The sequence below is a fragment of the Gorilla gorilla genome, chromosome 22 (genome assembly GCF_029281585.2).
Source record: "Gorilla gorilla gorilla isolate KB3781 chromosome 22, NHGRI_mGorGor1-v2.1_pri, whole genome shotgun sequence".
Lineage (NCBI taxonomy): Eukaryota > Metazoa > Chordata > Mammalia > Primates > Hominidae > Gorilla > Gorilla gorilla.
The window spans coordinates 35,231,740-35,253,354 of record NC_073246.2 but is presented as its reverse complement, the minus strand read 5'-3'; the positions used below and the strand labels follow the sequence as shown (position 1 = coordinate 35,253,354).

The 21,615-nt window shown below is 41.3% G+C and overlaps 1 protein-coding gene across 1 annotated transcript in view; it reads right to left on the bottom strand.

The window, feature by feature from the left end:
- Window positions 1-4,394: 4,394 nt before the first annotated feature.
- Window positions 4,395-21,615, bottom strand: part of IFNAR1 (interferon alpha and beta receptor subunit 1) — a 34,119-nt gene continuing 16,898 nt past the window's right edge. The window contains exons 4-11 of the mRNA XM_004062716.5: window positions 20,152-20,309; window positions 19,898-20,039; window positions 18,222-18,336; window positions 14,296-14,495; window positions 14,043-14,197; window positions 10,660-10,810; window positions 9,781-9,926; window positions 4,395-8,250 (exon numbers count right to left, since the gene is read on the bottom strand). Of these exons, the coding sequence (XP_004062764.3) occupies window positions 8,017-8,250; window positions 9,781-9,926; window positions 10,660-10,810; window positions 14,043-14,197; window positions 14,296-14,495; window positions 18,222-18,336; window positions 19,898-20,039; window positions 20,152-20,309 (1,301 nt within the window). The 3' untranslated portion in view covers window positions 4,395-8,016. The remainder of the gene's footprint in view (window positions 8,251-9,780; window positions 9,927-10,659; window positions 10,811-14,042; window positions 14,198-14,295; window positions 14,496-18,221; window positions 18,337-19,897; window positions 20,040-20,151; window positions 20,310-21,615) is intronic.

The following is a 21,615-nucleotide window of genomic DNA, read 5'->3' as shown; positions in this document are numbered from 1 at the left end:
ATTTCCTTTTTTTTTTTTTTTTTTTTGAGACGGAGTCTCACTCTGTCGCCCAGGCTGGAGTGCAGTGGCGCGATCTCGGCTCACTGCAAGCTCCGCCTCCGGGGTTCACGCCATTCTCCTGCCTCAGCCTCCAGAGTAACTGGGATTACAGGCGCCCTCCACCACGCCCAGCTAATTTTTTTGTATTTTTAGTAGAGACAGGGTTTCACCGTGTTAGCCAGGATGGTCTCGATCTCCTGACCTCGTGATCCGCCCGCCTCGGCCTCCCAAAGTGCTGGGATTACAGGCGTGAGCCATCGCGCCCGGCCTCAGAATTTCCTTCTTTTTAAAGGCTGAATAATATTCCGTGGCATGTGAACACCACATTTTATCTGCTAATCTATCAAAGCAAATATTTTGCAAATAATTTTTCCAATTCCAAAGGTTGTCTTTTCCATTGATTATTTCCTTTTATATGCAGAAGTTTTTAAGTTTGATGTAGTCCCATTTGTCTACTTTTGTTTTTGTTGTCTGTGCTTTTGGTGTCATAGCCAATAAATCATTGCCAAGTCCAATATCATGAAGATTTCCCCTATGTTTTTGAGGGGAAAAATCTCAAACCGTTTTTCCTCTGCTCTCATGCCACAACAATCAACACAGAAGACTTCTGTGACCAAATGCGTAGTGATTTCTCCCCATTAACAAGAAGGCAATCAGTTCTGCAGCAGACATTGGTTGGGTATCCTCCTATTTAATTCTGACACTGTCTACCTGGAGATAGCATCAGATCCTGATACAACACCTAAACAAAATTTATTTAGGCAGTTAGTGAGGATAAAAGAGTCCTCAGTAAGGTTTGCCTTTTAATAAAAAGAAGCCCCAAATCATTTCTTTTCTAACAAAAAAAGCCTGAAAAATCAAGCTGCAAACATAGATAAGCAAACTGGAAGCTTGCATAGGCGAATGCCAGCAGCTGTGCCAATAGGAAAGGGATACTTGGAAGTCAGGTATATTCAATATTGAAGTTCCCTTTTCCCTTTTCTTTGTTGCCACGTGTGCAGTAAAAAAGCAGGCAACATGGCCTGGGCTAGGTAGAGGTGCCATTTGCATAATAACAGATGAGGGTGGGATGGCCAGCCTCTTCCTGTGCTATGTAAATGGAACACCTGGTCCAACAAATCCTCTGTGCCCTACGTAAATAAGACACCGCTTCCTCAAGCTCATCTATAAAAGCAACCACATCTCGCTGTAAACCCGGAAACCTGTTCGGGACCCCTTCCTCTGCACAGGGAAGGTCTCTTCTTTCTTTTGCCTGCTAAACTTCCGCTCTTAAACCCACTCCTTGTGTGTCCCCATCCTCGATTTCCTTGGCGTGGGGCAACAAACCTCACGTATTACCCCAGACAACCATGCTGCTTCAGTCTGACAGGTTGAGAGCTCATTCCCACAAGACTGCCCCCTTATTTCCGATGCCAATTGCAAGCCCCAGGTTTTACCTGTGCTGACTGAACGACTATAAATTGAGGGTCCCATGGCCCCCTCCTTGTGTTCAACTGATTTGCTAGATTGCCTAACAGAACTAGAGGAAACACTAACTTATGTTTACCGGTTTATTATGAAGGCTATTACAAAGGATACAGATGAAGAGATGCATAGGATAAGGTATGTGAGAAGGACTGCAGAGATTCTATGCCCTTCCCAGCAGCCTCTGCATGTTCAGCTATCAGGAAGCTCTCTACGAAAAATAGAAAAATTAGTTGGGCGTGGTGGCAGGCGCCTGTAATCCCAGCTATTCAGCAGGCTGAGGCAGGAGAATTGCTTGAACCTGGGAGGTGAAAGTTGGAGTGAGCCGAGATCGCCCCACCCCACTCCAGCCTTGGCGACAAGAGCAAAACTCTGTCTCAAAAAAAAAAAAAAAAAAAAAAAGGAAGTAGTGACACGAAACACTGTCTCCACACTCCACCCTTATAACCTCCAGCTGGCACCCTGAATGGTCCGGCCTCTCCCTGGGGGCGGATAGGGCAGGAGACACTAAAGTATTAATTATCTTTTTTGATCATGGCTGTAACTGTTCTGCGCCATCTTCAACAGGTGAGACTAAGGAGGGACTCACAGCTAGTCATCTCAGCCAGGCCAGTAGGGGGCGCAGTGCAGTGATCATTCCCTGGGGCCAAGGCTGTCTCCTTGCAGGTTCATCTCAGCTCTGCAGCAATGCCTACTTCTTCCCATCCGCTCCGAGGCTGTTACTAAGGATGTGGAGCTCCTTTTCAACAACTGGCTTACTACAAAGTCCTGCTCATTAAAAGGCGAAGGTGGTAGTGGTAGAGGACTAGGTGGGCTAAGTATTTGCTCAACTGCTCTATCTTGCTTTGTAACTACCAAACCATTTCTGGGTGAGATCATGGGGACACCAGATTCTTCACATCCTTTCCTCATTTGCTCAAGACGAGATAATCACAAACAGAACTTTAAGAAACCACCTGTATAAACATACTTGGCGTATCTTCTGGGAATGGAATTATTGAATAGTAACCGATTGTCAGCCTGAACAGGGTGACTTGTTGCCCCCTAGTGGTAAATTCAATCAGTGTCTGTACCGTCAACGTCCCCGCTCAATCACCGTTAAACACTTAGGCAACCAAGTGTCAGACACAAAGTTAAAAAACAGTCCTTGTTTTCATGGAGCTTGCCAAATAAATATAAGCAAATGGTATAAAATCCCTTCTCTATGGAGCACGCTAGACACACCCGCAGGTACAGACACAGATGGGGCATGATGACTTCTACACATGTATGCAGTGGAGTTCTTTTAGGGAGATTTCAGAGTGGATGATGTACTTTTATACTACAACATTTAGAATAATCTCTCTAAGTACAATTCCAGAATATTAAAAGTATTATAAAATTTGGGAATAGACAACAGAGTCAAGTACACAAAAAGCCTATTATATATTTAAGGACTATGTTTAGAAAAAAGGGTCCTTTTACTGGAAAGATAGGAAAATAGGTTTTTCTTCTTAACTTTGATGTATCCAGAAAATCTGGGAGGGAAGCTCAAGGGTGGTGAGTCACTGTGAGACGTAATGTTTAATTTAATCCATCTATTGAGTGATAAAATTTTTCAACTTCCTCCCTTTTCCCAAGACCTTAAAAAAAAAAAAACAACAGAATATCTTCTCTGCCAACATTTTTTTTTTCTTTTGAGATGGAGTCTCGCTCTGTCGCCCAGCCTGGAGTGCAGTGGTGTGATCTTAGCTCACTGTAACCTCCGCCTCCCAGGTTCAAGCGATTCTCCTGCCTCAGCCTCCCCAGTAGCTGGGATTACAGGCACATGCCACCATGCCTGGCTAATTTTTGTATTTTTAGTAGAGACGGGGTTTCACCATGTTGGCCAGGCTGGAACTGCCAACATTTTCTTCATCCTCATCATTAATCACTTCTTCACCCACAAAATGTCCTTTGCTAGAACACGAGTTCCAAGTGGAGACAGATCACAGAAAGGGGAGGAAAACTCAGAAATCCTTTGTTATAAGACACTATCGAATTCTCCTCTTGCCTTTGTTCCCCTCAGGTAAAGAAAAAGATTGCTATTTTTCCATCAATATCATACCACAAATATCCATCTATATTTATGTTGCCCTCAAGAGTTGTAATTCTATTATCATCCTACTCAAGAAAAAAGGTAGTGAGAAACAACTGGAAGTCACTGGCATTTTGTTGTTACTAAGTACCAGGGCATTTCTTGGGCATTAGGGATGATTTATTTATTATTTGTGTCCTTGTCCACTGTAAAAAAGGGAAGCTTAAAAACACAAGTGTGTGTTCAGGTTCCCAGCCTGAATACAAATTGTATTCAATTTCCGAGTGAAATGTGTCCAGACAGCAGGAGAGATCTACTTATCTGTGAGACTGAAGAGCCTCCTTGGAATGAACTAATCCTGAAAGAAGAAATACTTGTGAAGGGCAAACAGTTTAGTTCAAGAAAGCAAGGCTATGCAATACCACAGCAAACTTCATTCAATGAAGACTGAGCTCCAGCCATGTCTTAAGAGCGGGAAAAAAAAGCAGCAAACAGGCTCTATCTCCACAGGCTCTGGGGACAGTGACGGCTGCAGTGGCTCCTTCAGGATGCTCAACCCTGGGCTCTGGAACACCAAGCACAGGCCTCAGCTCTTCCATGATGAATACCTTTTAAAGGCATCAGCTGCAGCATCTCTGTTGCATACAAATTCACTAAGTACAAAAAAACCCCTAGACTTTTGGGCGCATTGCTTATTATATAAAATTGTTTCCAGCAGTAGGGTTTAAGACAAAACACAAGTGAAATAAAATGTACAAGTTTGTTCCATAGAAACAGTGAAAACACGGTTATGTCCTTCTACAATTCAGTAAAACAAACACTGCCACAAACACCCTCAGGTTCACAGTTTAGATTTCATTCATTCAATAATTATTTTCTAAGTACTTTCATTACTGGGGATGCAGTAATGAATAATAAGGTCCCTGTTTTCTTGGAGCCTCTGTTCTAGCAGTGGGGCAGGGGAGACAGACAGCAAACAAAATAAATCAATATACCACGTTAGGTACTCACATGGTTACTGGGTAGGGAAAGGAAAGCTTCTGCACACCCAAACCCCTTAAGAGCAATTTGAGGCTGCTGCAAATATCACGGCCTCTTTTAGGGGAAGAAACAAACTCTAAGTCATATATATATATATATATATAAATAGAGATGGGGTCTGGCCATGTTACCCAGGTTGGTTGGTCTTGAACTCCTGGCCTGAAGTGATCCTCCTGTCTTGGCCTCCCAAAAGTGCTGCGATTATAGGCATGAGCCACCGTGCCTAGCCCTAACTTATATTTTTAAAAGTAAATTTTTTATAAGTTGCAAATTTCTAGTCAGACTCTTAAAAGTTCATAATTCTAGGGAGCTGTTCTAATTTTTAGTTACAAGGTATATGAATAAGTACTTTAAGTCCATACTAAAGGAATAAGACCTACATCAGGTGGGTACATGTGCAGGTACATATATGAATATATGTTTACAGGCTCATGTCAGAAGTTACACAGGTACATATTATATATAATGTTAATCTGTATTATATATTAATATAAAATTATTTCTGGCTCTAATGATACAAATCTTTCATATAAATGCTTAGATTATATCTGGTCTCTCCAAGAACTATCAATATGCTAATTTTGAGGCGGTTAATTGGTACCCCCAAGTGCATGGTATTTCTAAGTAAACTTCTGTTCAGAAAAAATACTTGTTACTTACAGCTAAGCATATACTGATAAAGCAACATGTAGAACATAATGCAGAGTGGAATGCAACTGCCTTTTCATGTCTAGAAGACAAGGTAAAAACGAGGGTTTTTTTTGTTGTTGTTTTCTGCTGCTGGTGCTCAGCGCTTGTTCACTGAAAACCACAGATGGTCTCAAAACGTGAAGCCTTGTGCTCCAACTTCCTAGAGACCTAACAATTTCACTGGTGTCTTTTAATGTTAATGTCCGTATTTTCCCTTCTCCACATCCTACAAGGGCATTGCTCCTTTTTAGGCTATCCAGTCTGAAGTACGTTTTCCCAGTGGTGAACACAGGGCCAGAAGTCCTGGACAGCATGATTGAGTTGCGGTAGTCTGAAAAGCAATGGTGGCAGGCAGTCATGATATGCTCCCATCGCCTCTTCAAAGACGCAAACGTCCAAAGTGACAAGGCTTTTCCAAAGGTCAGGCCGGCCGTGCACGGTGGCTCACACCTGTAATCCCAGCACTTTGGGAGGCCGAGGCGGGTGGAGCATGAGGTCAGGAGTCCAAGACCAGCCTGACCAACATGGTGAAACCCCATCTCTACTAAAAATACAAATACAAAAATTAGTGGGGTGTGGTGGTGGGCACCTGTAATCCCAGCTACTCTGGAGGCTGAGGCAGATAATTACTTGAACCTGGGAGGCGGAGGTTGCAGTGAGCCGAGATCAAGCCACTGCACTCCAGCCTGGGCAACAGAATGAGACTGTCTCAAAAAAAAAAAAAAAAACAACAAAAAACAGCCTCTGGTCAGAAAGATGAAAATGTGTCACCATGGGGTTCTCCGGCAGAGAGTGGGTCTCAGAGGAGATTCCTGGGTCTCCTCAATGGCCCACCATGCTCTGCTTGAAGCACTCCAGAAGCCAGGCGGCAGGTCCGGGGACATGCACGGTGTGGCCTGCAGACACGTGTATGTGCCAGGCAGGATGTGCTGAGCATCACAGCCCTCCCGAGGGCAGCTGCCTTCAACCTTTTCTTCCACCAGGATCATCTGTTCTTTCAGCAGAAATGACTACTTAAATCAGACTGGCCTTAGAAATGGCCGCTCCCCAGCACGTTCTAACTTTGTCTCTTTTCTTTCACTGGTCCCTGCCGGAACGGTGCTGTGAGAACACTGCCCTAGAGGCCACCAGAATTCCCAGACTTCCTGCCTATTAAGGATATCCATGGGTAATCCCCAGTAGCAAGTAATTTAAAAATAAGTTGCAGGTGCCTTTGGAAAGCATTATGTAATCTCTTAAATTGGGTTTTTCTTCCTAGTTACATTTTTTCCCCTCAGTTCAATGATTTGTATTTTAACGCCAAGCAGGCTGAGCAGAAGGGGTGTGTGAACACTGCTAGACAGTGCAGAGAAGCCAGCCTGGCATTCAAAGTGACAGAGACCACCCGTAACAACAGAGCGGGTTAATCACTGAGAGCTGATTAGGTGCTCAGGCTCCCAGCGGCACATTCTTCTTCCTCTTGCACCAAAGCCAGCGACTTCTTTCCTAGGGAAGCATTCTTCTTCTGTGTCAGTCTCCTATCATTGCCATTTTCTGGTCCCAAGACTTCTTGCATACACTATCTTCTGGCATGGCATGTATATTAAAACTTGTACAGACTCTCAGACCTTAAAATACAACATTTATTTCTCTAATTAGATAGTTACCTATTTTCTATGACTTCAGTGATTGCAAATTCCAGCAGAAGCTACTGTTCTAATAAGTTTTGAATCAGAAGTCTTAATGCATAGTAAAAGACTGCCTGGCTTTAATCCTAAACCATGTAAGGGTAGATACTGTGATGTGGAAGCCAATGTTCTCGGGATGAATGAACAGAAGTCCCTCAACATTTTTAGGGATCATCTTTCTGGCATTTGCAGCTGTTTTCTAGGGTAAGCTACTTTCCAGAAAACCAAGTGATAACGTGTTCAGACTTTCCTAAATAAATTTCCTAAGGGCCTACCCTCAGTGTTAAAAGAAAAGACCAAATGTTTGAAATATCTCCCGAGGAAGAATGAAACAGAATGTTAGGAATGGCGAACAGACAGGTGTGGCACATGCAGTAGCCAGCAGCATCAGTGATGGACAGGAACACAGACGTCATCCTTAGCCACAGTGCGCAGCTAGCACGGCTGCACTTAGGCTCACAGGAGGAAGACGGGTGGCCACTGTTTTGATCTGACTCATCTCATCCAATGCAAGTCCAGTGACAGCCTTTTTCATGATTTTACACATGGAAAAGAATGTAGGAAACGTTTGTCTCAACTCTTTTAATTTCTTTTTTTAAAGAGTCTCACGCTGTTGCCAGACTGGAGTGCAGTGGCACGATCTCGGCTCACGGCAACCTCTGCCTCCTGTGTTCAAGCGATTCTCCTGCCTCAGCCTCCTGAGTAGCTAAGACTACAGGCACGTGCCACCACACCCGGCTAATTTTTGTATTTTTAGTAGAGATGGGGTTTCACCATGTTGGCCAGGCTGGTCTCGATCTCTTGACCTCATCATCTGCCTGCCTCAGCCTCCCAAAGTGCTGGGATTACAGGTGTGAGCCACCGTGCCCGGGCCTGTAATTTCATTTTTAAATAGTTAAGAGCTTGCCCGTATTTTTAGGACCTAAGATCTGAAGATGTTTTTTCTTTCCCTAAACAGGGAAACGTCCTCTCTGTAGTTACTGAGAGGAAGGTGAGGAGCTCAGGCTCTCAGTGTAACTCCTGCAGAAAAACCTTATACTTGACACAGTTCATTTCTGGTCATACAAAGTCCTGCTGTAGTTCTTCACTTGTTTTACTTTCGCTTTCATCTTCATTAGAATAATTTCCTGAATCTTGGCTAGTTTGGGAACTGTATTTTTTATGATCTTCATCAGTTTGATTAGTTTCTTCTACTGTAGCAATTGTGCTTATATTTTCAACTATAAAACATTTTTCGATTTGTTCCTCAGAAGTTGAAAGCAGAAGATTCTTCAATGGCTGTTCAGAGAAATACTAATTTAAAAAAAGGGAAAGAGTAGAAATCAATTATTTAAAATAATAAAAATTCCTTTTCTAGTTATAATAGCTTTAGTTTCTTACGTCCATTACTGAGAAAACCTATCTTCTGGCATGCATATTAAAAAGTCGCCTAAGAACATACTAATTGCCTTATAATGTTTAAAAGCATCATTAGTGAGGTCACTCATATCTTAGTACCTTTTGTGGTGAGTCTTTGAAGAGTACCTAAGAAAGGTACACTGTGCCATCGGGGTAGGCGGGGAAGAACACGGGAAAGAACAGGAGCGGGCGGGCTCTCAGATCATGACTTTTTTTTTGAAATAATAAAAATATTTGTATCCAACCCATATATATCCAGAAGAAGCACAATTGAGAAATTATTAGCTATTGTAACTAGTTTTTAAGTCTATTTTAAATAATAGCTATGAATATTACAGTACACAGGAATGACATTTAAAAACTCAGGGGTATAATAGTAAAATTGTTAATATTTACGGAGCATTTTTAGAGTGGTAAGGCTCTTATGGTTTAACTCCTTTGCTCCTAACACCTCTACGGGGTGGTTTACAGCCAAGGGTACTTGCTTACCTGCCCTTAGTGACTTGCTCAAATTCATAAAACCCACCCTAGATGAGCACATGGTTTCCCAGGAACAGATTCTATGTTTAGGCCTTCACCATCCAGTGCTTTCATTTAATATGCTAGCTTCATAGAAGTGCCAAACAAAAAACTGTGATGTGTGTCATAAAAAAAGTCTCATGTTTTTAGTTATTTCATTTTGTGTGATTTCATCCATAGAATATACTTTCTACGCTGATAGAATATTTTAGTCTTCTGGATATACACAGATGCTCCTAACTTACAATGGAATTACGTTCTGACAAACGCATCATAAATTGAAACAGTGTATGTTTGGGACTGTCTGTACTGAGAAGAATCACATTACAGACTTTATTTACTTATTTAGAGACAGAGTCTTGCTCTGTCACCCAGGCTGGAGTGCAGTGGCACGACCTCGGCTCACTGCAACCTCCACCTCCCAGGTTCAAGCGATCCCCCTGCCTCAGCCTCCCGAGTAGCTGGGATTACAGGCATGTGCCACCACACCCGGCTAATTTTATATTTTTAGTAGAGACAGGGTTTCTCCATGTTGGCCAGGCTGGTCTCGAACTCCTGACCTCAAGTGACCCACCCGCCTCAGCCTCCCAAAGTGCTGGGATTACAGGCGTCAGCCACCACGCTTGGCCAAGAATCACAGGCTTTAAACGGTAAAACAAATGCCACAGTGAATCTAGGAATTGCCAGAAAAATATGAAATTAAGGACAATCATTACTATCTCATGCTATGTTATTACATTAAATTACTGTTTTTAAAGTTAATTGACTAAAGCTTTGAAGAAAATACCCAAATCAGTCTCTATTATTTTCTGGATATCAAGAAAACCTATATATATCCTGTTGAAATCAAACACATTTTCTGTTCATTTCCTAGCTGTTGACAAAAAAATAAAACAAGTAACATACCTCATCTATATTGGAAGAAGGTTTAAGTGATGGAAAGAAGACATAATTGATGCATCTCAAGAAGACTTTCGCAGCATAAATGACAAACGGGAGAGCAAATAATGCAATACAAATCCCAACTATAAGCCAAATTTTAGAGGTATTTCCTAAAAAGATATACGCGATATTTAGCACATATTTTGACATACAAATGCCTTAACAGTGCTGACAGCTGTGTGAAAGACTAGCCATATGAAAGGAAATATAAAATCTATTAAATAATACTCTTAAAAATATTTCTGGTAGCACTGAGTCCACAGCAACCATAGGCAATGACATTTACATTTAAAGATTGGCGTGGGAACTGAAGTAAGAGATCCTCAGGGAGAAATACAATATTGACACACAGGCCAAACATGCAAGTATCCTTCCGCACTTTTACACCATACAACTAGCAAAATTTAATAGATATTCTGTGACTAAGCCTCTACCGGTCAACACTAGAAAGTGTAAAATAGAAAATGAGACTAAACCAATTCCCACATTAAAAAACTCACAGTTGAACTAAGTGATTTCTACATGATAATTATGTTAAGGATTATATTCTAAAAATTTAAAACTAATAGTTTTATTACATGTTAAAGAGCAATACATTAAGGAAATTAATTATAGGGATACTGGATGAAATATAAAGCATCCAACAACACCGACTTGAGAGTTAAGCATTACAAATATTTTCTAAAAAGTCTACTTTTGATTCATGTAGTTCATGAAGAAAACATTCTTTCTATATATTTTTTGCAGTAAAGAGAAAATGTTTTACAATTTTCAATGTACAGTATAGAATTACTTTTATTATGTCTAGTTACATTTTTAAAAAAGACAATAAAAGATTCTGACCTGGTTTTGTTTTCTCACACACAGCGTCACTAAAAACACTGCTTTTATTCAGCTTTTCATCCATGGTGTGTGCTCTGGCTTTCACACAATATACAGTCAGTGGTTTCAAATTAGGAACTGTAACATCAGTTTTTTTCTCGATAATTTTTCTCTAGAAAATATAATTAAATCATTGATAAAATTTAGTCACCTCATGAAATCAGGGAATATGTACTTTCTCAATTTTTTATGTTCAGTCTAACATTGGCCTCTCCCACGTAGTTGGTATGTGTTTTTTGTTTTGTTTTGTTTTGTTTTGTTTTGTTTTTTTGTGAGACAGTCTCGCTCTGTCACCCAGGCCAGAGTGCAGTGGTGCAATCTGGGCTCACTGCAATCTCTGCCTCCTGGGTTCAAGCGATTCTCCTGCCTCACCCTCCTGAGTAGTTGGGATTACAGATGCAGATGCCACCACGCCTAATTTTTTTTTTTTTTTTTTTTTTGGTAGAGATGGGGTTTCACCATGTTGTTCAGGCTGGTCTTGAACTCCTGGCCTCAAGTGATCCACCCACCTCGGCCTCCCAAAGTGCTGGGATTACAGAGTATATGTGTGAGAAATATAAATTTGTTTTAGATACACCACTATAACCAAATCAGAAAGTTAAAAATGCTGCTGCCAAAAAAAACATATGATCTATTCCTAAGAGAATTCTAATTGATTTACAAGTACATGCCAAGTCTGGGGTAATTGCCATTGTATTACCTCTGATTAGTGACAGAATGGTTAAGAGTAGGGGTTTTGGCCTCAAACTGCCTTATTAAGAGTATCACTTACAGCTGTGTGGTCTTGCAAGCATTATTTAATTTCTCTCTACCTGATTCCCTGATCTATAAAATCGGGACAGTTATTGCTGCTATCTGTATCAGTCAGCTATCGCCAGAATAATGTCTAACAAGCCGGTGGCTCACACCTGTAATCCCAGCACTTTGGGAGGCCAAGCAGGAGGATCACTGGAGCCCAGGAGTTCAAGACGAGCCTGGGCAACATAGCTAGACTCTGTCTGTACAAGAAATTTCAAAAAAATTGGCCAGGCATGGTGGTGTGAGCCTGTAGTCTCTGTTACTTGGGAGGTTGAGGAAATCCCTATTTCCAAAACAACAACCACCACCACCACCAAAAAAGCCTGGGCAACGTGGTGAAACTCCATCTTTAGCAAAAATACAAAAAATTAGCTGGGCATGGTGGCATGTGCCTGTAGTTGCAGCTACTTGGGAAGCTGAGGTGGGAGGATCACTTAAGCCCAGGAAGTCGAGGCTGCAGTGAGCTGACATCACATGAGTGCACTCCAGCCTGGGCAAAAGAATGAGAACCTGTCTCAAAATAAATAAAATAAAATAAAATAAAATAAAAAAATATATATAGATAACAAAACTGCCTTAACGTTCAGTGGCTCACAACACGATTATGTAGTTTCTCACTCGCAAGTCTACAGACTGGCTGGGCAGCTCCCACGGAGGCTGTGCATGGGGTTTAGGTCAGCTCCAGCAGCCTCTAATCCTCCTTGGACCAGAGACTATGTGGAATACATTTTCTTCCTGGCAAACAGGAGCAGTGCAAGAGCCAAGCCAAACCCTGCAAGCACACTTAAGGCCTCTGTTCTCAGCACATCTACTTGGGCTCCAGCATCTACGGTCTGGTGATGCAGGGATGAAGTCACCATCCCAAGTATTTGCCAAACAGCAATGTAACCAATCACATCATCCGGCAGGGTTGTTCTGAAGAATGACTGAGACAATTCATGTACAATACTTAGCATAGTACCTTACATATAAGTATTCAATAAGAGTTTCTATAGTAACAATTATTGATATATTATTCAGTATAGGTTAAGATGGCAACTACAATTTATTGAATCTCTACTACTTGTCCAGCAATGTGCTAGGTACTTTCATATTTGTTACTTCCTTTTAAACCTTATAAACATCCTTTTGAAAAATTTAGTTGTTATGATTACCACCACTTCAGAGAAGAGGAAGCAAAGTCTCCAAGAGGTAAAGCACCTTGCGTACGTAAGGTTACACAATTTAGCAGTGAGATAGAAATTTAGGTTTGTCTGATCTACAGACATCTGAAAACTGACCATAATTCTCAATGGGCTACATTAAGCTATGGTTACAGGGTTGTCAGACAATTAAAAAGGGAAGCAGCCAAATCAATGGAATTTGCTTAGATTTCCAATAGAAAATGAGGTGAAGTTAAAGAATTTACCAGCCTGACTGGACAGGAGTTTTAAAGGTCGATTCTCGACTACAAGTCCACAAGGGGGAAGCGATCTGGGAAACACGTATATTATCTGATGGTATATATTATCTTTGTCAGTGGTATCTGAATTTTAGGGTTTAGACCAGTGTTTGTCAACCCTTTTTTCATTACCTCCCCAACTAAACAACTTTTTGGGCAATTTTTTCCTAATCCTTCCCCCATCATAAAATTAAATACTAAGGAATAAGATTTTGTTGGGCAAAGCTGAACTTTGGAAGAATGCTTTCCAATGGTTTTGGAGGAAAACAAACAACTGTACTACATAAATTCTTTTGTCCCATAAGAACCAATTTTTGTCCCCTTGGAGGAGCCACCAGGGGACATCTGACAGCATCTGAAGATGTTTTTGGTTGTCACAACTAGGAAGGAACACTACTGGCATCTAGTAGGCAGAAACCAGAATGTTGCCAAGCATCTTGCACTGCACTGGACAGCCCCCTCCCAAGGAACTATCCAGCCCAAACGTCAATAGTGCTGAGAATCCCAGGTTTAGATGAATACATGGGAATCATGTTAAAAATGCAAATTCCTGAGTTCCATCCCCAGAGATAATGATTCAGTAACAACAGGCTCAGGAATCTGTATTTTAAAAGCAAACTGGGGCCCAGATGCAGCTCACCCATAACTCTACAGTGCAAAACATGAAAAATGCTCATGTTCTTCATTTTGTTAATATCTGAGTTAATCACATTTTTTTTTTTTTTTAAAGATAGGTTGTCAGTCACTCTGTCACCCAGGCTGGAGTGCAGTGGCACGATCATGGCTCACTGCAGCCTTGACCTCCCAGGCTCAAGTGATCCTCCCACCCCAAGTAGCTGGGAATATAGGTGCACGCCACCACACCAGGCTAATTTTTTAAAATTTTTATTGAGACAGGGTCTCCCTATGTTGCCCAGGCTGGTCTCAAACCCTTGGGCTCAAGCGATCCTCTCGCCTTGGCCTCCTGAAGTGCTGGGATTACAGGCCACTGCATCCAGCCCACATAAAGTTTAAAAATTTCCCCCAAATTTTACATTCAAGCTTTATTTACCCAAATCATAATTATAACTCTAAGTTACAAAATTATACTATACAGTCTTTTTACCTCAGCATTTGAAGTGTTTTCCCAAAAAATAATTTCATAAATCAGTGGATAATCCTGGATCACAGGCGTGTTTCCAGACTGTTTTGGAGCACCGATATAGATATGGAATGAATCGCTAAGGGATCTAATGTTAAAGACTGGAGGAAGTAGGAAAGCTAGAAAAAATTTGTAAAGAAATAATGTTCAATTAGAAAAACAATTTTAAGAATTTGCACCAGAGAATTACAATCTCCAGTAAAAACAACTGCCTTACCTTGTATTTCAGTATCAAACTTTATCTCTTCAGACCAAAAAGATGTGTTATTTCCATCAGATGCTTGTACGCGGAGAAGGTAAATTCCTTTTTGGAAAACGTTTTGAGGAAAGACACACTGGGTAGTTTTGACATTTTCACAGTCAGGTATTTGTTTCCATTTATACAAATGGTTTCCAGGATTCCTTTTTAAAAAGGCGCTTTTAAGACAAATATTTTTAAAATTCATTAGATATTTATTAAGTATTTACAATATGCCAGACACTATGTTAGGGGCTAAGGTTACAGAAATAAATAGTATCCACACTCAGGAAACTCACAAACAATGGAAGAGATATGCATCTAACATAAAAGAAAACCAAAGACTGTTCCAGACTGTGGTCATGTTGTGCTCTGCTGGAGGTGGCTCATATCAATATGCAAGAACATCTGTTAGTTAGAATTTCCAGGAATGCTGCAAGCTGGTTTTTTTTTTTGGTATTTTTTTTGAGACCGAGTCTCGCTCTGTCACCCAGGCTGGAGTGGAGTGGTAGGATCTTGGCTCACTGCAACCTCTGCCTCCTGGGTTCAAGCAATTCTCCTGCCTCTGTCCCCCTGAGTAGCTGGGATTACAGGCGCACGCCACCAGGCCTGCCTAATTTTTGCATTTTTAGTAGAGATGGGGTTTCGTCATGTTGGCCAGGCTGGTCTCGAACTCCTGACCTCAGGTGATCCACCTACCTCGGCCTCCCAAAATACAAACTGGTTTTTAAAGAAAAACCATTACTAAAAATTAAGTTATATAAATTTGCAAATAAAAAATTGTTTTAAAGACAGAGGTAATAAATAAATTCATCTTGTCCTAATTATTTTACTACATTTTATTTTCTAAGCTCTTGGGGCTATCTTTATCTATTGTAGCTATATGATAGTGGTGTGCTACTGTGCATATGTTCCCAACTCCATATTCAGGGACATCAGGCTGGTGGCTTGAAAGTGGCCATGGTGGGAATATTTATATCATAAAAATCAGCAAACACTACAAAATAGGACTTTTTCTTTCTGGAAAGCCAGCTGCTAAACGTGCGCCAGCATGCCAATGGACACTGATTAAGTGCTAAAATAGAGACACTGCGGGGTTATGAGAGCAAGTATAAGTACGAGACTAAAGAGGTTAAGTAACTTGCCCAGAAACCAACAGCTAAAAGCATCTCAGTTCAAGCCCAGAACTCTAATAGCCTCCTGACTGGTTTCCTTATCTCTCTTTAGTGTCTCCTTAGTCCACTCTCCCACATACCATGTCGCCGCGTGCACCTTCCTCAAATCCAGAGCTCAGGTTAACTATCACCCCAACACAAAATCCCCAAAAGCCTACAGGACAGCCTGAGGTCGACCCTAATCTTGTCCCATTCTACTTATTCAGCTTTCTTCCCATTGCCACCTGGTGTCCAAATGTTCTGCTACTCTAGAAGGACATCCTCCCCACTGGAGAAGGCAAAATTCTGAGATGGCCCCCAAGATTCCTGCCCCCTGGTGTACACATCCTGTGTAATCCCCTCCTCTTGAGCATGGGCAGGACCTGTAAATACGATGGAGGCCCTCCTCTCATAATTAGGTTACATTAAGTGGCAGAAGAGAGGGTATTTCACAGATGTAATTAAGGTCCCAAATCAGTTGAATCAAATGAGAGACTATTCTGGGTGGGCCTGACTTAATCAGATGAACCCCTTAAAAGAGGATCTAGGCCAGGCATGGTGGCTCATGCCTCTAATCCCAGCACTTTGGGAGGCTGAGGTGGGCAGATCACTTGGGGCCAGGAGTTTGCGAACAGCCTGGCAAACATGGAGAAACTCCGTCTCTACTAAAAATACAAAAAAAATGGCTGAGCGCGGTGCCTCACGCCTGTAATCCCAGAACTTTGGGAGGCTGAGGCGGGTGGATCACCTGAAGTCAGGAGTTCGAGACCAGCCTGGCCAACACGGTGAAACCCCGTTTCTACTAAAACTACAAAAATTAGCTGGGTGTGGTGGTGCACACCTGTAGTCCCAGCTACTTGGGAGGCTGAGGCAGAAGAATCACTTGAACCCAGGAGGCGGAGGTTGCAGTGAGCTGAGATCATGCCACTGCACTCCAGTCTGGGTGACAGAGTGAGACTCCGTCTCAAAAAAAAAAAAGGATCTAGAGGTCAGACTCTCCCTTCCTGATGGCCTCTAAGAAGTGAGCCACCATGAGCTCTAGAAATAAATTCTGCCAACAACATGTGAGCTTGGGAGCGGCCCCCAAGTCTTGTATGAATGACTGACTCCTTGACTGCTTAGCAGAAGAGCCAGCTAAGCCACGCTTGGACTCCTGACTCACAGAAACTTTGAGACAATAAACAGCTGTTTAAGTTGCTAAGTCTGTGGTAATTAGTTACAGACACAGAAAACTAACATCTAACAGTTGTCTACTTAAAAAAAATCTGAATTAACAATCAAGGCCTTGTTCATACCTCATCTCTTTCCTTATGGCTTCTTTGGTCTCTTTAGCCCCTATTCACCTTTACATTTTCAATTTCTGCAACCCTTATAATTTGTATACCACTCTTTAGTCCTAAATCACACAACACTTTGCAATGTTGGCTAACTGCTTTCAATTTTTGAACCACATTTGATTCTGCTGACTCTTTCCATTTCTTCAGTGCTTTGTACAATATGGTAAGTACCCAAAAGAAGCTTAGAGATCAGCTATCAGAAATACCTCTCATTATCTATTTGGTGACCCTATTATTTATTCACATCTGAAAGTGAGGTATACACAAAAGACTACTGAACAGTTTCCTGATTGGTTTGTGAGGTTATATATGCATTGTGGGGCACATATGCACATAAATGCATTTGCATTCTACCAGTCACCCTTGGTTCAAAATTAACACTAAAAGATAAATTGATCCTAGCAGTACTCACACTTCCCTTCTCCCTCATTTTTTCTGTTTCTTTCCAGTTTCTTCTGACTTTTCCTTTCCTGTCTTAGCTATACTTGCCTTTGCTCTCTCTACTCCTCTGCCACCAATGTATATCTTTCTTTCCGTCTCTTTCCTCCCCATAACCCACTTTTCCTTCTACTTAATTTTCCTCTTCTCTTTTCTCTCTCTATTCATCTCCTACAATTTTCCAATCAATATAAACTACATGCAGTTCTCTTTTATCAGCTTTTTAAAAATTTTAATGCTTAGAGATGGGGGTCTCACTATGTTGCCCAGGCTGCAGTGCAGCGGCTACTAGCAGGTGTGATCATACAACACTGCAGCTTCAATTCCTGGCCTCAAGTAATCCTCCTGCCTCAGCCCACTGAGTAGCTGGGACGATAGGCATGCGCCACTGCACCAGGCCAGTTCTCTTTCATTTATGCAGCGCCTGGACTTCATCCATGTTTAGCTAGCCTCTGCTCAACCACATAGAACATAGTTCTTTCCAACTTTCTTTCCCACCGAAGTATCTACTACAAAATTTTGTCAAAACCACTAAAGTAATAAAGAAAATAGGAAGGCTAATTTTTTGAATTGAACAAGTGAGTGGACTGAGATCATTTTAAGGACTCATGGAAGAAGTGAGTTCTTAGAAAAAGATCAGGGTCAACTGTCAAATCTTCCAGATTGGGGAAATAACACATGCAACTAGTTACACTTTTTTTTTTTTCTTAAGCCAGTAAGAACCCCAGATATTAGAATCCATCTATTTTACAAGTGAAGAAATTGAGGCCCATGGAGGTTAAGCGATTAGCTCAATGTCATCCAGTTAGTTACTGGCAGAACTGGGGTTAGAAATGAGATTTCTCACATTTCCAATATATCGTACCCACCTCCCAGTCGGTCATTCTGTGTGCAAGGACCTGGTGACTGATGCAGAGCGAAAAGAAGCATAATCAAAACAAACTGGGCAAAAGGAAATTTATGGAATGGAACTTACTGGAGCCACTGAACTTGAAAGGTCATGTTTGCATATGCATAATCCCATTTAAGAACATAGTTCTGATTTTGGACACTGACTTCTATATTTTCTGGTGGAGGTAGTTCATTTTCAACTAGAAGCCAAAGAACAGATAGAAAAAAGCACACATTTTTACTCAGGTGAGATAGCTGGCAAGAAGATAAAGGCTCGCATTTTATCATTATAAGGTAATAGTTAAATATGGTTTGTATTCACACTATGTAATACTATGCAGCCATTTGAAAGACTACAGGCCGGGCGCAGTGGCTCACACCTGTAATCCCAGAACTTTGGGAGGCTGAGGTGGATGGATCACCTAAGGTCAGGAGTTCGAGACGCGCCTGGCCAACATGGTGAAACCCCATTTCCACTAAAAATACAAAAATTAGCCAGGCATGATGGCACATGCCTGTAATCCCAGCTACTCAGGAGGCTGAGGCAGGAGAATCACTTGAAGCTGGGAGGCAGAGGTTGCGGTGAGCCGAGATTGAGCCACTGCACTCCATTCTGGGCAAGAGAGTGAGACTCTGTCTCAAAAATAAATAAATAAATAAATAAATAAATAAATAAATAAAAAAGAAAGAATGCAATAGATGGCTAAGATCAAATGAAGAATGTAATAGATCTGTATTGAGTGATATAGAATATCCCCAACACACTGGGTTAAGTAAGCAAGCTGTAAAATACTTCTAGTAAGATTTTATTTTGTAATTTTAAAAAACAAAACCCAAGAAACTGTGGGTCTGTGTATATGCTTACATAAATCCTGAAAAAAGTTGTGAAAGGATATACACAAACTGCTAAGCAATGCTTATCTCTAGTGAATGGAATTGGGGATAAGAAGGGAGAAGAAGACTTCACTTTAAACCCTTCTGTAATGTTTGATTAAAAAAAAAAGCATATGAAATTTACAATTAAACAAATCCCAGCTCCTGCCCTTGACCTTAATTATTGGAAAGATGTTATTAAATGTATCAGGATACTTTCATATTTTAACATTCCACTTACAAAGGTATGCTTTCTTGAACAATAACTTGTCTACTAGCAACTACTTCCCCACCTTTTCTTCCCACTTGCAGAACTCATAGTTCAGCTACCTCCTGCTTCATGTGGATTCTGAACAAATGAAAAGTTTTGTCATTACAAAATATTTGAACTTTTTTTTTTTTTCTAAGACGGAGCCTTACTCTTTGTCCCCCTTGCTCCCAACTGGAGTGCAGTGGCGCGATCTTGGCTCACTGCAACTTCCACCTCCCAGGTTCAGGGGATTCTTGTGCCTCAGCCTCCCAAGTAGCTACCACTACAGGCATGCGCCACCACGCCCAGCTAATTATTTTTAGTAGACACGAGGTTTTCCCATGTTGGCCAGGCTGTTCTCGAACTTCTGGCTTCAAGTGATCCAGCTACCTCAGCCTCCCAAAGTGCTGGGATTACAGGCGTGGGCCACTACGCCCAGCCTGAACTTTTAAGTAGAATTAATTTTCATTACTATTTGAGACAAAAATCCCAAGTAACATTTATTTTGCTTATGTAAATGTTACAATGTTTTTAACATATATTGACCTATCATGTAAACTTCAGCAATATGGGGAAGATGCCAAAATTGACAATCTGTTTATATATTTGTTGAATCTAAAACAAAACATCTTCCTTACCTGTGGTCTTTATACAACGTACTGGACTATAGACACCAATTTTCCATGACGTAAGTAGTGCTGCTTTAACTTTTAGACAATAAGTAGTCTCTGGTGAGAGTTTATAAATTTTATGTCTGGAATAAATATTTTCAATCCTTTCCTATAATACAAATATAAGTTGGTTCTTTAAAAAAGTATAAAGTCAAATTTTAGGATTAATTCACCTAATTTTTCTCTCACATCCATTAAACAGAGGTAAAAATAATGCTTACTTCTACACCTGAAGAGTTTTTCCAGATAACTAAGCTATATGTAAAGCTTAAACCATCCAAAGCCCACATAACACCATCTTTTGTTCCAGGAGGAGAGATGTGTATCACTATTGCCTTATCTTCAGCTTCTAAATGTACTTCTGGAGGACCAATTTGAGCTGCAAAAAAATCAAAACAATTACTATGGAACTTTATTAATACAATGCCAAAACCTTCATTCAACAAATAATTCTGAGCACTTAATATGTCCCTGCCACTTCTGGGAGTTAAGAGCATATAGATAGGATAGAAAGCTGTAAGATCACCAGTGGAGTGATACAGAAAGAGAAGAGGTTCAACGACTGAGCCCAGCAGCAGTCTAACACTGAAAAGTTGGGAAGATGAAGCGATCAATGAGCAGGAGGAGAACCAGGAAAGAGCAGTGCCCCAGAGATCCAGTAAAGGAAAAACTGAGTGATGACCACATCTATGCTACAGAGGGATGAAGCCAGAAGAGGACTGGGAATTTGCTTGGCATTGTGGAGGCTGCTGTGACCTTGAGAAGAGTGGTTTATTTTTTTTGTTTTTTTTTTTGAGACGGAGTCTCGCTCTGTCGCCCAGGCTGGAGTGCAGTGGCACGATCTCGGCTCACTACAAGCTCTGCCTCCCGGGTTCATGTCATTGTCCTGCCTCAGCCTCCCAAGTAGCTGGGACTACAGGCGCCTGCCACCATGCCCGGCTAGTTTTTTTTTTTTTTATTTTTTTTATTTTTAGTAGAGACAGGGTTTCACCGTGTTAGCCAGGATGGTCTCGATCTCCTGACCTCGTGATCTGCCCTCCTTGGCCTCCCAAAGTGCTGGGATTACAGGCGTGAGCCACTGCGCCCGGCCGAAAAGAGCGGTTTTAAGTGAGGAGGAACAGAATTTGGATGGAAAGGGCTGACAGGGAATTGGAAGATTAGTATAGAAAGGGAGTACAGATCATTCTTGGTACAGGGCAGTGGTTCTCAAACCTTTTGGTCTCAGGATCCCCACTTTTTTTTTGAGGTATGGTCTAGCTCTGTTGCTCAGGCTGGAGTGCAGTGGCACAAACACAGCTCACTGCAACCTTGATCTCCCAGGCTCAAGTGATCCTCCCTCTTCAGCTTCCTGAATAGCTGGGACTACAGGTGTGCACCACCATGCCTGGCTAATTTTTATATATTTTTTGTAGAGATGGGGTCTCACTATGTTGCCTAGGTTGGTCTTGAACTTCTGGCCTCAAGTGATCCTCCCACCTCAGACTCCCAAAGTGTTGGAATTACAGGTGTGGGCCACTACACTCAGCTCCTTTACATTCTTAATGGAATTATCGAGAATCCCAAACGGCCATTATTTATGTGGGCTGTATATTTTTATATTAGCATATTAAACATTAAAACTGGCAAAGTTTTCAATCCATTTTAACTAATTAATCCATTAAGAAATAACAATGGACTGGGCATGG